The sequence below is a fragment of the Rhea pennata genome, chromosome 5, assembly GCF_028389875.1.
Source record: "Rhea pennata isolate bPtePen1 chromosome 5, bPtePen1.pri, whole genome shotgun sequence".
In the NCBI taxonomy this organism is placed as follows: Eukaryota; Metazoa; Chordata; class Aves; order Rheiformes; family Rheidae; genus Rhea; species Rhea pennata.
In genome coordinates, this window is record NC_084667.1 from 59,115,738 (window position 1) to 59,128,154 (window position 12,417).

General features: G+C 36.9%; 1 protein-coding gene across 9 annotated transcripts in view; it reads left to right on the top strand.

Annotated features, from left to right (window-relative positions):
• MARK3 (microtubule affinity regulating kinase 3) overlaps positions 1–12,417 on the top strand; it is a 60,025-nt gene that overhangs the window by 37,122 nt on the left and 10,486 nt on the right. For all 9 annotated transcript variants that reach the window (XM_062576918.1, XM_062576916.1, XM_062576917.1 and 6 more), the window contains 4 exons: positions 111–223; positions 1,033–1,186; positions 2,861–3,078; positions 7,971–8,074. In XM_062576918.1, the coding sequence (XP_062432902.1) occupies positions 111–223; positions 1,033–1,186; positions 2,861–3,078; positions 7,971–8,074 (589 nt within the window). The remainder of the gene's footprint in view (positions 1–110; positions 224–1,032; positions 1,187–2,860; positions 3,079–7,970; positions 8,075–12,417) is intronic.

Below are 12,417 nucleotides of genomic sequence, written 5' to 3' on the forward strand. Positions count from 1 at the left end.
TTGATTTTTTGCTTCATTCTTTAGATGTTCGGTTCTTGCTTTTGAATTTAACACTCCAGCATAAACATCAGAATATTTCAGTTACTTATAGAGTGTGTGTTCATTTGTAGATATTATGGTAGGAATGGGATATTCTCAAGAAGAAATTCAAGAATCTCTTAGTAAAATGAAGTATGATGAAATCACAGCTACATACTTACTGCTAGGAAGGAAATCATCGGAGGTAAGTATCACTCTTACAAATGCAAATAAAATCAAATCAGCCAAATTAGAAACAAAAATTAATGCAGTAACCACAGATGTTCAATACCTGTCACATGTCCAGTACACCCAAAATCAGGTTATTTTTAATCAGCAGTGCCAACTGAACTGTCCACATGTTCAAAGGATGCTGTGTCTGTTCTTACCCTAGTCCAAGTCATCATCAGTAAGTAAGCAATTGTCTGTAGGTTCCCAGGAGTTACCCTGTTCGGGCAGCAGTTTTCTGTTAAGGATTTTGTGCACCATTGACTATCTCATCTAGTCTAGGAGCTTGAGGGCGAATATGCCAGCAGTAAATATTTTTAAGGAACTTAAGTGTAGAACTGATCAGCCTCTAAATGTTCACTTTTTCTCTATTACTTTTTCATGTGATGCTGACAGGGCTTGGCATCAGTAAGCTGCTCTTGGTTCCTCTACTGTGGAAATTGGTGTGGTGGCTTCTCGGAATGTATCCTCTCTTCCCATTAAAATCTTACAGAACTTAGAGGGGAAAATTGAAAGGAAAGAGATGGATTTTCTTTATCTGATCTTTCTTTAAGGAGCTGCAGATTCCTTTCGGCTTCCCATAAAACAACTGCACAAGAATCTAAAAAGTCATGCCTGATGTTGTGAGGCATTGATGCCTGGGCCTCTAAGCCTTGTTGTCACAAAACTTCCTACATACTAGAGTGATTTTTCCCTCTGCCTCCCAGTTACTGCTTCCTTAATATGATGGATGTTTAATTTGTTTTGTCTGAACTCCTTGTTTTAATATTCTCATTTGTATTGTAGTTGGATGCAAGTGATTCAAGCTCCAGCAGCAATCTTTCACTTGCCAAAGTTAGGCCAAGTAGTGATCTTAATAATAGCACTGGACAATCTCCTCATCACAAAGTTCAGAGAAGCATATCTTCTAGCCAGAAACAACGGCGGTACAGTGATCACGGTGAGCAATTCTTATTTTCAGTGTTGCAGCCCTGTGTTGCAGCCAGCTATGTTCTGTTTCTGTGCCTCAAGATGAGGAAGAGGATGATGGCAATGTAGTTCATGCATGTTGATTAAATAATTTACTGAAAAACTGACATTTTAAAATCAATTTTCCCAGGAAAAAAATAAATAATAAAAAAAAAAAAATTAAAATGCCTTTTAGAGGAATACTGAATACACCAACTTAATTCACTTGGTCTGCCTCGTGTCTTGCACTTCCAACCGTTCTAGGAAATCTTGAAACCCCCTTTTTTTATGAAAAGCACAGCGCTCCTCACTCATACTCCTGGTACATCTGTTAAACTTTTGTTTTCTTTTGACACTAGTAGGTCAGCTTGTGTCAAAAACTTGAAGAAATGTCAAGTTTTGCTAATGTTCCTTGTTTTCTGTTTCCTGACAGTATTGACATTTGATTGTCCTGCAAACATTAAATTTCTAAGGACCAGTGACTTGGACAAGCTTAGAACTCTTATTTGCTTAATGAGTATGCAAGACAGTTGCATAGAGCTTTCTAAATACCTCAAAATCTTCTTGCCTAGACCCTACCTCACAAAAGGAGTCTTCATTAGGTCTGTTTGTAAATAACCATATTGCATTCATAGATTGCTTTCCTCTGGAAGTTTCCTAGGATGATGGATGTTGTGCTTCTGTGCTTCTCATATATGTAACTATTTTGATCTTTTTATTTAAATTAGTTACTGATGTTATTACAATAGTAACTTTCCTCTTACGAAGACATTTAACTGCAACACATAGAAACAAATTCATAACATCCACACAAGTTTTTTATAGTGTCTGGGAACCTATTAATGCAAATGAAAGTACCATGGGCTGTGAAAACTGTTGTCTGACCTTCAGGTATGCCAGAACAGTTTTCTCTTCCTAGTTGTTCCTGGCGTACATGGAGAGGTTTGTGGCACAAACTGAAGCCATTTCCGGACTGTTCTAACTGAGAACACTATCTGCAGGCCATTAGTGCTGCTAGCAGTCCGGCACTGCATCTCAAGAGCCCATTTTTAAAAAAGATTGGCTTGAACAGTTTGTGCCAACTTTATGCTTATGAAGGATTCCCTCATCTGAAAGTCAGTTCCTTGTTAGCTGTTCTTAAAATGACTCTTCAAGTTTTGCATGCTAGGCCAAACCAGTACAAGTATTCAAACAGCAAAGGATTCTATTCAGTTTGTATTTTCATTAAAATCGAGCAATCTCATGTAACAAATTCAAGTAATTGTCTTCACTGCTATGGTCCTTCTTGCCTTAGCAAGGTAAACAGAAGAGTTATTTATCTTTAGATCAAGATATAAACAGAAGCCTGAAGAGAATTGACTTTGCTTTGTTTTTTACCTCCCTCCCTTTAAAAAGGGGCAAACATGAAGAAGCAAATATTTGGGAATTTTTTGCTTTTCACAGAATATTTGCTGACCTCTGAAATATGCATATTTTACTAGCTCTGGATCATCTGTCTCTATCATGCTAACTCATATTTTGCTAGATTGTCTTTTGCAGCTCTAATCTCCAGTGTTCACTACTTTGACTCTCATATGTGTGAATACATTTCCATTATAGGCAAAAGTAGTAATAGGACTTCTGGGAAGAAAAATCTTTTTTTCTGTTTTTTCATTTGTTTTTTAAGCTGGACCATCTATCCCCTCAGTAGTGGCATATCCCAAAAGAAGCCAGACTAGTACTACAGACAGTGACCTCAAAGAAGAAGGAATTCAGTCAAGAAAATCTAGCAGTAGTGCTGTTGCAGGAAGAGGAATTGCACCAGCTAGCCCAATGCTTGGAAATGCCAGCAATCCAAATAAGGCTGATATTCCTGAACGTAAGAAAAGTTCGGCTGTTCCTAGTGTAAGTAAAAATACTTTTTTATTAAAACCATGAAACATTTTGGGGAGGAGGAGCATGCTAATGTTGTGGATTACCAGTGATTAGGGTTTTACTTTTTTACTTACCTGCTCTTCATGAATGAAAGGAAATCTCATATTGTTACCATTTTCTCCTGTTTTCAGTCAACCACTTGATTGTTGTAACTCATGATGTAGTTAATAGGTATTAGTAGGTACTATAACAACAGTAGTAGCTGTTAGCAATCAGACGTCTTTTGGGTATAAAAGTGTATTAAAAAGCAAAGAATGAAACTCAACTCAAAGGCCACCTCCTGAAAATTAGTATATATTATGTTATCTTTGATACGCTAATAGCTCTTCTGAGGCTTTTTGTACCACAGAATGAAATCCCCATATGCATTACCCTATCTTATAGTTGCATATGTTTAAGAAGAAACCTCATCTATGTTCTGTACATTGTTTAACACAGTTGTAAAAGTCAAACAGGCTATTCCAAATCGTTGTTACGTACATTATGATTATCAAACAGATCTACTTCTAAGAACTGTTCAGTGGTGTACTTCAACCTGTGCCTAAAAGCACAGGGGGGGGAGGGACTTAGCTGGAGGATTTCAGCCCAAGAGGTTCCTTAAAAAGACAGATCTTTTATCAGCTATTATTCCTAGATGTGAACAGCAGCTCATGATTTTTTTTTTTCTTTTTTAGAGGACCCTTTTCTGATTGCCTGTTCCCTTGCCCTTTCCTTTCTTGTTTTTTGAAGAATTCTGAACTGTTTGTGTTTTCTTATACAGCAGTTCCTAGCTATCAAGTCCCAAAATAGAAGGATAGCCAAATCATTTTTTTCCTATACTGGATTTCACTCAATACTATCTAATGCCTTTCTCAAGAACTTTGCATCATAGTTACGATGTATTTTGCATTTAGTATCTTTTGCATTTTGATGGGCTGTGCTGTATCAGTCCCTTATCTCTTCTGATTCAGGGTGCAATTCTGATCTTTTACAAGCAGTGGTACAAGATGGTCAAAATGTAATCAGAAACAAGCTTGTGATGTTGCTCGATTAGTGAGTGTTTAGTGAGTGTTTAAAATAGCCTTTGTAATTGTGCAGTCTGACACGAAGAACTATAGACTTTTCCTGCTACAAATTAGACTTTAGCTTGCTGGCAACTAGGGCTAAGAGGGGAGCTCTGACTTCTGACAGAATTCTTGGACTTGATTACAGAGTCCTGTTTCTTATAGTACTGGTGTGCATCTAGAATAAAAAAGGATGCTGGAGTTACTGTATTGTCCTGAAGTTCAAAAATTTTTGAGGTGGAAAGATTTTTGTGTTCTCATTGAGCACTTAAGTCCCAAAATCAACAATACCATGAGAAAATCACTGAAGAGACAGAAAAATACTGTGCTTAAAAATAATTGCTACTTTGATAGATACAGCGAAAGTAGTAATTCTGGTCTTCATTTGAGATTTGTTTCCTTTTGAATTTTTAGGACATTCAGCCAATTCAATTGTGTACTACTCATGTAATAAAGCTTACTAGTATGGACTTAAGGATAAGAGTTGTGCTTGTAGGGCAGTTAGCTAAGTCTGATATTGGAATTAGGGCCTGTCAGTTACTCTTCTAAAGTTAATAGAGCTTTTAAAATCTTGCAAGCTAAATAGTTCTGCAAGCTGAACAAATGTACATCAAAAAGCTTCAGGTTCATTAGGCAAATACAAAATTAATACTGAAAACCTGCTACAGAGGATGCATCATTAGCAGTAACTAATAACTCCTTGTTTACTACTCATGGCTTGGGATTTTTCTTTGTGTTTGTAATAAGGCTACACCAGGGCTGTTAGTTACAACTTTCAGAAAACTGAAAGAAGGGAATAGATAATATTTGGAAAATCATTTAGGACCAAAAGGCATACTACCACTCTAAATTAAATGTATTTCATTATTATGAAACAGAAGCTGACTCTTTTGAAAGCTGTTCATCAGTGCCTGCCTTGATGGCATCTTCTAGTGCAAAAGCAGCGTGTGTAAACAGTGGGCACAAGATTTGCTCTTGGAGCAGAGGAGGGCTCTATATGACAAAGCCTTTATACTGGGATTGGACATTATACATACGCTCAAAAGTCTCAACCTGTGCCGGTGCAGTGTCAACACTTTCTGAAAAGAAAGAAGGCAGCTGTGATGCCGCAAGGATAAACTACCGGTGCAGCTCGCCTGTCTTGTCATCCTATCAGGGTATTACTGTCCTGTGTGATGCTGTTAACAGCAGTTCTAGGCTTCCTGTGCTGTGCATCTCTGCAAGTTAGTCCTTTTCAAAGACTAATAGTGTGTGGATTGAGTGAACAAAAACATTTTAGCTGGAAAGCCTCGTAGATCAAGCCTTGAAAGGGTACACTGAAAGTGTAAAGGCCCTGATACCATGGGATCTCGAGAGTGTTACTGCTAAAGCTGCAGTGTGAAAGCTTGAAATGCTTAGATCACCTCTTGCAACCTCTGAACTCTGAGCCAAACAAAAAAAATGTATGCCGATCCTTCTGCTTTTGAATTCTTGAAAAAAAGAAACATCTGGGAAAGTGCATGCTTAGAGTTCTTTGATTTCAGATATGAATAACAAAAGTAAAGATGTCCGCTCATGAACCTAAAAATGCTTTGTCTATAAAGTTTGATCCAGAATGGGGAATAGTTTCCATCTTACTTTCCAGGTATGCAACAGTACAGCACATTTCAATGCTGTGTAATGTAGAATGTCTTAACAAAAAAATACTGTGTTCTAACAGGGTAGGTGAAGAGAAGGAACCCATCTATTATTGTCCATATTTCCCACAAAAAACTGTTGTCCGACAGTCTAAGTGCTTAACTCGGTAATAATCTTCCTCTTCACTATTCAGGAACACAGAACAAAAAGATATGCAAATAGGACTATGCCATAGTAAATGCACCGTTGCTTTGCGAGGGCTCCACATGCACAGCATGGGCTGTGTTACGAACATAAACAAAACTTCGTGTTCAAGTGCACAACCTTCATTGCTCGCAAGTTTAATAAAGAAGGGGATGATGATTTTACACAATCACAGGTGTCAGAGGAAAGTTAGAGCCAATTTCTTAAAGAATGGAAGAAGAGGGAAATGTGAGGAATAAAGTACAAGGGAAGGATGGGTATTAAAGCAGGACTTTTGATGCTTGGCACATCCCAGTTCCTTTAGGAACTGCAAGAGTATTTGGGAACTGCTGGGACAACTGCATATGTTTTATGATTTAATAGCTCTATTTTATGATTTTAAAAGCTTTAAAATACTTTCTGTGTTTTTTTTTAAGCAAGGAGATTACACAGTTTGCTTTTTCATTTTTATTTGTATGTGCATGTAAAGATATATAACAGGTCTTCAAACAGACAACATGGCTTCCATGTTAAATCTGCAGCTCGGGGATTGTGCAGCTTGAGATTCGCTGATAATAGCTTATAGCCAATATTTTGCTGTAGGACAGCAGGAGCTGTATGTGTAAAAAGCACCGGTGGGATTTCTACTGATTATTGAGAATACTCCACTTAACAGTTTTGTTTCAGGTTCAGAAGCAGAAAAGGTTTGGTACTCTCTTTTTGTGCTTGAACAAGTTTTTCCGTGGTATCTTTTTTTTTTTTTTTGTCCTTCTCCCCGTGATGCTCTGCTGTGACCAGTTTATGTGAAACCTTTCCTTAATGCTTTTTAAAAAATCCACTGAATTTCCCTTGTGTATCATAGCAGTAATTCTTCAAAGACCTCCAAAAGGTTAGTTGAGCATGAAGTCCCCTGCCTGAACTTAGTGGCCATCCTTATTCAACACGTGCTTATCAAGGTGCTGACCAATCTTTCCCTTAAGCTGGCCTCCAAGATTTTCCCCAGCAGTGATGTTTAAGGTTAACAGCCTTCTTTGCTTCCTGTTTTGCCCCTGTGATCCTTTTCTTTAAAGAAAATTTGAATGATTAGCCCACTTTTCAGTCATATGCAGTTTGTGTTATTTTCTTGGGTTGGGGAAAAAATATAAGGCTTGCCAGCTTTTACTTCCTCTACAACCTGGGGGTGCATGTTTGTCTGGACCACCATGCTTTTCCTACAGTAATTGCATCTAACATTTTATAATTCTGTTATCTGTGAATTACTCAGCTTCTCAGTCGTTCCTGGAAAATTGACCACCAACTTGGGCATATCTCCACCCTCTTTCTCTGTAAAGACAGAGGCAAAGTAATTCTATTTCTTTTTTTCCCCTCTGAAGTTAAAGTAAGGTCTGTAGTTTAAGTTCCCCTGGTTCTCTTGCCCTCAATGTATTATGCTTGTATTTATATGTATATTTTTAAAGTTGTTTTTATTAAAATTTTATGCAGTTTGTCTTTTTAATTTGACTTATTCTTCCTCATTTTTTAAAACTTGTCTATTTTTTTTATAGTGTTTAATATTAAAGTCTGTTTACCTCCCTAATGAATTTACCATGTATGTTTCTTAAGTATTTGCTTCTCCTGTCTTGTTTAAGGGTATGACTTTTAGTTTAAAGGAAAATTTCACAATCTACAAGTGGTAAAGTATTTCAAAAATAGCTATAAAGAAATAGGCTGTCCAGTCCTAGGTGAATTATATAGATGCTGAGAATAATTCAGAACATCAATAATCAAAAAGTTTAAGCTAGCTTAATTTTTTGAACAATCAACATGAAATAGACAAAGAACAACTTGTTTGAAGTATTTTTGCAGGTTGTATTAAAATACTGGAAGGTGTTTGTATATTAACTTACAGTGACTAAATAAGTTATATAGTTATGACTATGTAGAGCTAGCATGAAGTGAGACAGTCTTTGCTTATATGTAGACTTTACCACTGTAAAGCCTTTTTTGTGAGGAGTAACATGCTTGTGTTTTTAATTGTAGAATAACACTGCCCCTGGAGCAATGACACGGCGCAATACATATGTTTGTAGCGAAAGAACCACTGCTGACAGGCATTCAGTGATACAAAATGGCAAGGAGAACAGGTATATGAAATGTCTTCCTATGTTTTATGTTGCTGTCTTCACGTTTCCAAAAAGTTATCTAATTTTTAAAAAGTAATATTCTTCCTAATGAAAGGTGAGTACAGATCTTCAGTTCTCGAACACCTGTAAGTATATTTGTTTTATATGCTTAATTTGCATAGTCTTTGTACTTAGAATCTAAAAGGCAGATCCTAATACTTGATTAAACCTATTTCTTATTTGTACAGCTTATCTTAATCAGTGGTTAACTTCTCTGGCCAAGCAACACATGCTTCGGAAGAGACTTTTTTCATGTTAGACTACAAAGTCCATCTCTCTTTGGCCAATTGTTTTCATAGTTTAGTCTAAATTGTACTTGCAGTTGTGATTATTTGGAATACTCTTTTTCTACAAAATCTCAGAAAATCAGGGGTTTGGGGAGGAGAGTTTATTTGTTTTTCAAGAAAATTGATGAAATAGCAATAGGCCATTACCCTGGACTAATAATGTCAGTATTTATACTCTTGTAGTCCAACTGCTTCCCGGTATTTGTAGAACTTGTCTTGGGAGAAGAAGTATTGATATCTCTGTATTCTGAGGGGAAAATAAAGTAAAAGAAACTGTGGGTTCCCTCTTACTTTACTGGAAGACTGACTGGAGCATGCAGTGGGAATTGAGTCATCTAGTTCATGTGTTGGTGCTGTAGCCATGGCACTAAAGCCATCCTTTCCTGTGTACTAAGGCTGGAAGAGAGCTGTAGAAAATAAATATACTGGTAAACATAGACATTAGCCCTATGCTGGAGTAGCACTTATGAAGAATATCATCAAATGTCCTGGTTGACTGAAGAGTTAGACGTTCCAGCCAAGTCTCCCTTTACTGTTCTTCACAGAATTTTACAAGTCTCAAAAACTATTTGTAGATCATCTTTGGTTGCCAATCAAAAGCCAGTAACAAAGTTGTTGATTATTGCCAAGAGAAAGCTTGGATACCTAGTACTTACAATAAAAATGTTTAAACTTGGAGCAATGTGTAATTTCTCCTCTATTCTTCCCAATTTTTCCACACTCCTTCCCAAATTTAGGATTTACAGTAAAAGGTGGAAAGAAGATACTTTCTTCTTGTAGCTCATGTTCATGATGGTGAGAGGATTTGCCATGTTTTTGCACAAAAATCCTCTCTCCTTTCCCTCTCCACTCCCCTCCAAAAGCATATAAGGAAGAGAAATAGAGCTGTAATATTGAATGGAAAATCTGTGTGTCCCTTGTTTGACCCTTGGAGCCTAGGGTAAAGGAGGTGATTTTGACCCTATCTCTTCCTCCTAGCTTTCTACAAACTGAAAGTGATTAAGGAGACAGTCAAGTGTAAGTTTGAAGAGCGCCAAAAGTCTAGCTGGCCAGCTGGGCCTGCGGTCAACTGTCTTGTGGAGTGCAGCACAGCTAGTTGGTGCTGTCTCTGAGTGTCTGTCTCAGCCTTCATTGATTAGTCCTTGTTAGTGTTACCAAGTTTGTTTTGATTGAAGTTTACCATCATTTCTTTGATATGTTAATGGCTTTTTACCTGTCCAAGCTCACTTTGAATCTTTGTCCAAAATAGTTTTGATCATGTTTAACTACCTGATTTCTTGTTTTCTTAATAATTTATATTTAATCTTTAAACTAACATCTTTGCAATATATTGTCCACAATTTCTATGTTTTTGTATAAGTTATTAAATATTATTTACTAGGAGTGCTTGAGATTCAGGTATCCTCTTAATTCAGGTGTAACTTCATGCTGCTAAAGAGTTCTTTTGGAGTTTTTTCTTCTAGCCTTGACTTTCTCAGCAAACTGTCATCTTTCTAGTTCATCATGTGTTGTCTTTAAGATTAAAGTCGATGGTCTGTAGTACTCAGCAACTATGTCAATCAGACCTTACTTCCACCATTGGTTGTTCCTACATAACTTACTTTTTATTGTCAAGAATGCTGTCCTGTGTTGTGTAGTCTTTTTTTTTTTTTTTCCTTTCCTCCCATTCCATGAGCCCAGTCCCCCCAAAGAAATATGGTATCAAAATGTCATTTGCTTATCTGCTGTCATTTGCAGACTTTAGCTCTATTTGGCCTTTGAAATGTCTGAGCATTTATGTTCTGCAGTCAGGAAAAAAAAACATTGTCACTTTTATCATGTATTTTTTGCTTACCTCTTTCTTTACCCTCTATAGAAGGTTAAAATGGGATAAGAAAATGAGACTGCATTGCTAATAGCTTGTTTTACAGTGAGAGACTTCTTTGTTTTCAGAAATGAATCAATGTTAAACTGCAAGTTTGTTTTGGTACAATTTCAGAGTTATTGGAGAGGTTGGCAGAGCCAAATCTGAATAGTCTTTGCTGTAACTGGGCAGAAGCTTGACTGACCCCATGAAGTGCAGACCTTTCTGCAGGCCAAGTAAACATGACTATAGATAGGACTGACTCTTCAGATAAATTCTGTGCGTTTTAGGGGAATGGGGGGTGGTTTTTTGTTTTTGTTTTTTCTCTAGCTGTGTTTTTATAATTCCTCAAATATTACTATGCTCTCAATATGGCAGAAGCTAACTTTAGGAACCTTCAATGGCTTTACTTTTGTGAAGCAAGCTGTGATGTAGAACCTGAGCTTTGTATGAATCCAAGATTTTGTTAAAAATGCTTTCTGTAACTCAGGTTTCTATTTGTGGCAAATATTAAAGGCTGGGGAAATTACTTTAAAGGATTTGCTACAGATTAGATTTTAGATTTATTTTAGTCAGTTGGATACTGACTGTGGCCCAGTGAAAACTCAGGCTTGCTTCAAAGACAGGATGTGCACATTTTAAGTCTTTATTCTTTATAGAAAGAAAGTGATTAAACATTATCTTTGGTTTTTTTTGTTTGTTTTTTTGTTTTTAATCTTCCACACGTAATTCTGAGAAGGCAATATTCCTGAGGGTATGGAAACTTAGAGTTCAGTAGTCAGTCAGTGGACTTCATATTCAAGAAAGAAATATATTGAAGACCCCATGCCAGAATGATAGAAGCAGAGGGATTTTACAGCTATTTTCGCACACTGTGTGGCTGACACAGGCATTGTGCTGGAGGTGACTGTTGGCTTTCCTCCAAAGCCTTAGCATTAATTAATGCACTTGGGAACTTGTGAAACACTCTTCATAATGATAGGCAATTGCTTTAAATCATTTGTAAAACAAATGCCTCAGATTTTAATAAGCCTCGGATTTTAATAAGCTTCAGCACTAATTGATGAATTTTAGCTCACTGTGTCTCTGTTCCCAGGCTAGTACTACAAGGAAGCTGATCTCTAGCTAAGCTTCAGAGGAGAGTGGTTAAAAGGTTCAGTATGTGCTCTGGTACCCTGTTGATACCTTCTAGTTATCACATCTTTGGAGGTAAATAACTCAAGGTACCTAGGGTAAGATTAAATAAAACTTTGGTCTAACATGTTGTTAGCTAGAAGCATAAAGTGCTTGAGTGGCCAGTGACTAGTTATTTTGGGATCACTTTTGAGGTGATCCCTTGTCAAATTTGAATTGTCGTTTCCTTATGACTTCTTAATACCCTGATGTATAATTTAAAAGCTGTACTGTGCTGCAGACTTAGTTTTAGCAGTCATTATAGGTGACATTCTGCTAGATTGACCAATGTTGCAGAAATGAATGCATGACTCAGATCAAGCATTTTCCATTTCAAGTTTTCAGAATCTACAACAATTAGATTTTAACAATTTTGGCAGGAAGTTTTGATATCTGAGCTCTGAAATGTTTTCCATTAGCACTTTGAAAACTGAGTCCAAGAAGCTGATATGCTGATACTTGAAGCTGGACTGTCATTCTCCCCTTTCTGAGGTCTGACTTTCCTGAATGAGAGAGGCTTGAATTTCAGTATGTGTAGCCCTAGAGTAATCTGGAAATGAACACGTGGTGTCATGATGCTGTTGTTGCCACTGAACAACTACCTAATCTTGAAAAATATTTCTGAATTACTACTGATATACTTCTAAAACAAACATAAGATGTATGAATGTATGGTATCTAGCCCTAAGGACCAGATACATCTTGTGGCCTCTGTTTTTTGCCATTCCTGACATCACTAGATAATGTGAAGGCAGTAAAGAATATTTGGGTCCTCAGAAAGAAAAAATATTTCATGCTCCTATTTTAGCATATTATGCAGCTACGAGCCTGCTAGCTGTTCTGCTAAAGACAGTGCTGTAGACCTTACTTCAAAGCCTCAATGTTAACTTGGAGAAGTTAAGGTTCGTTGTCAAAAGTATAAGATACTCTTCAACACTCATCTTCTTCCTTCAAAGGTCACCAAACATTATTCATTACCTTCTACATCCACTTAGTTTCCT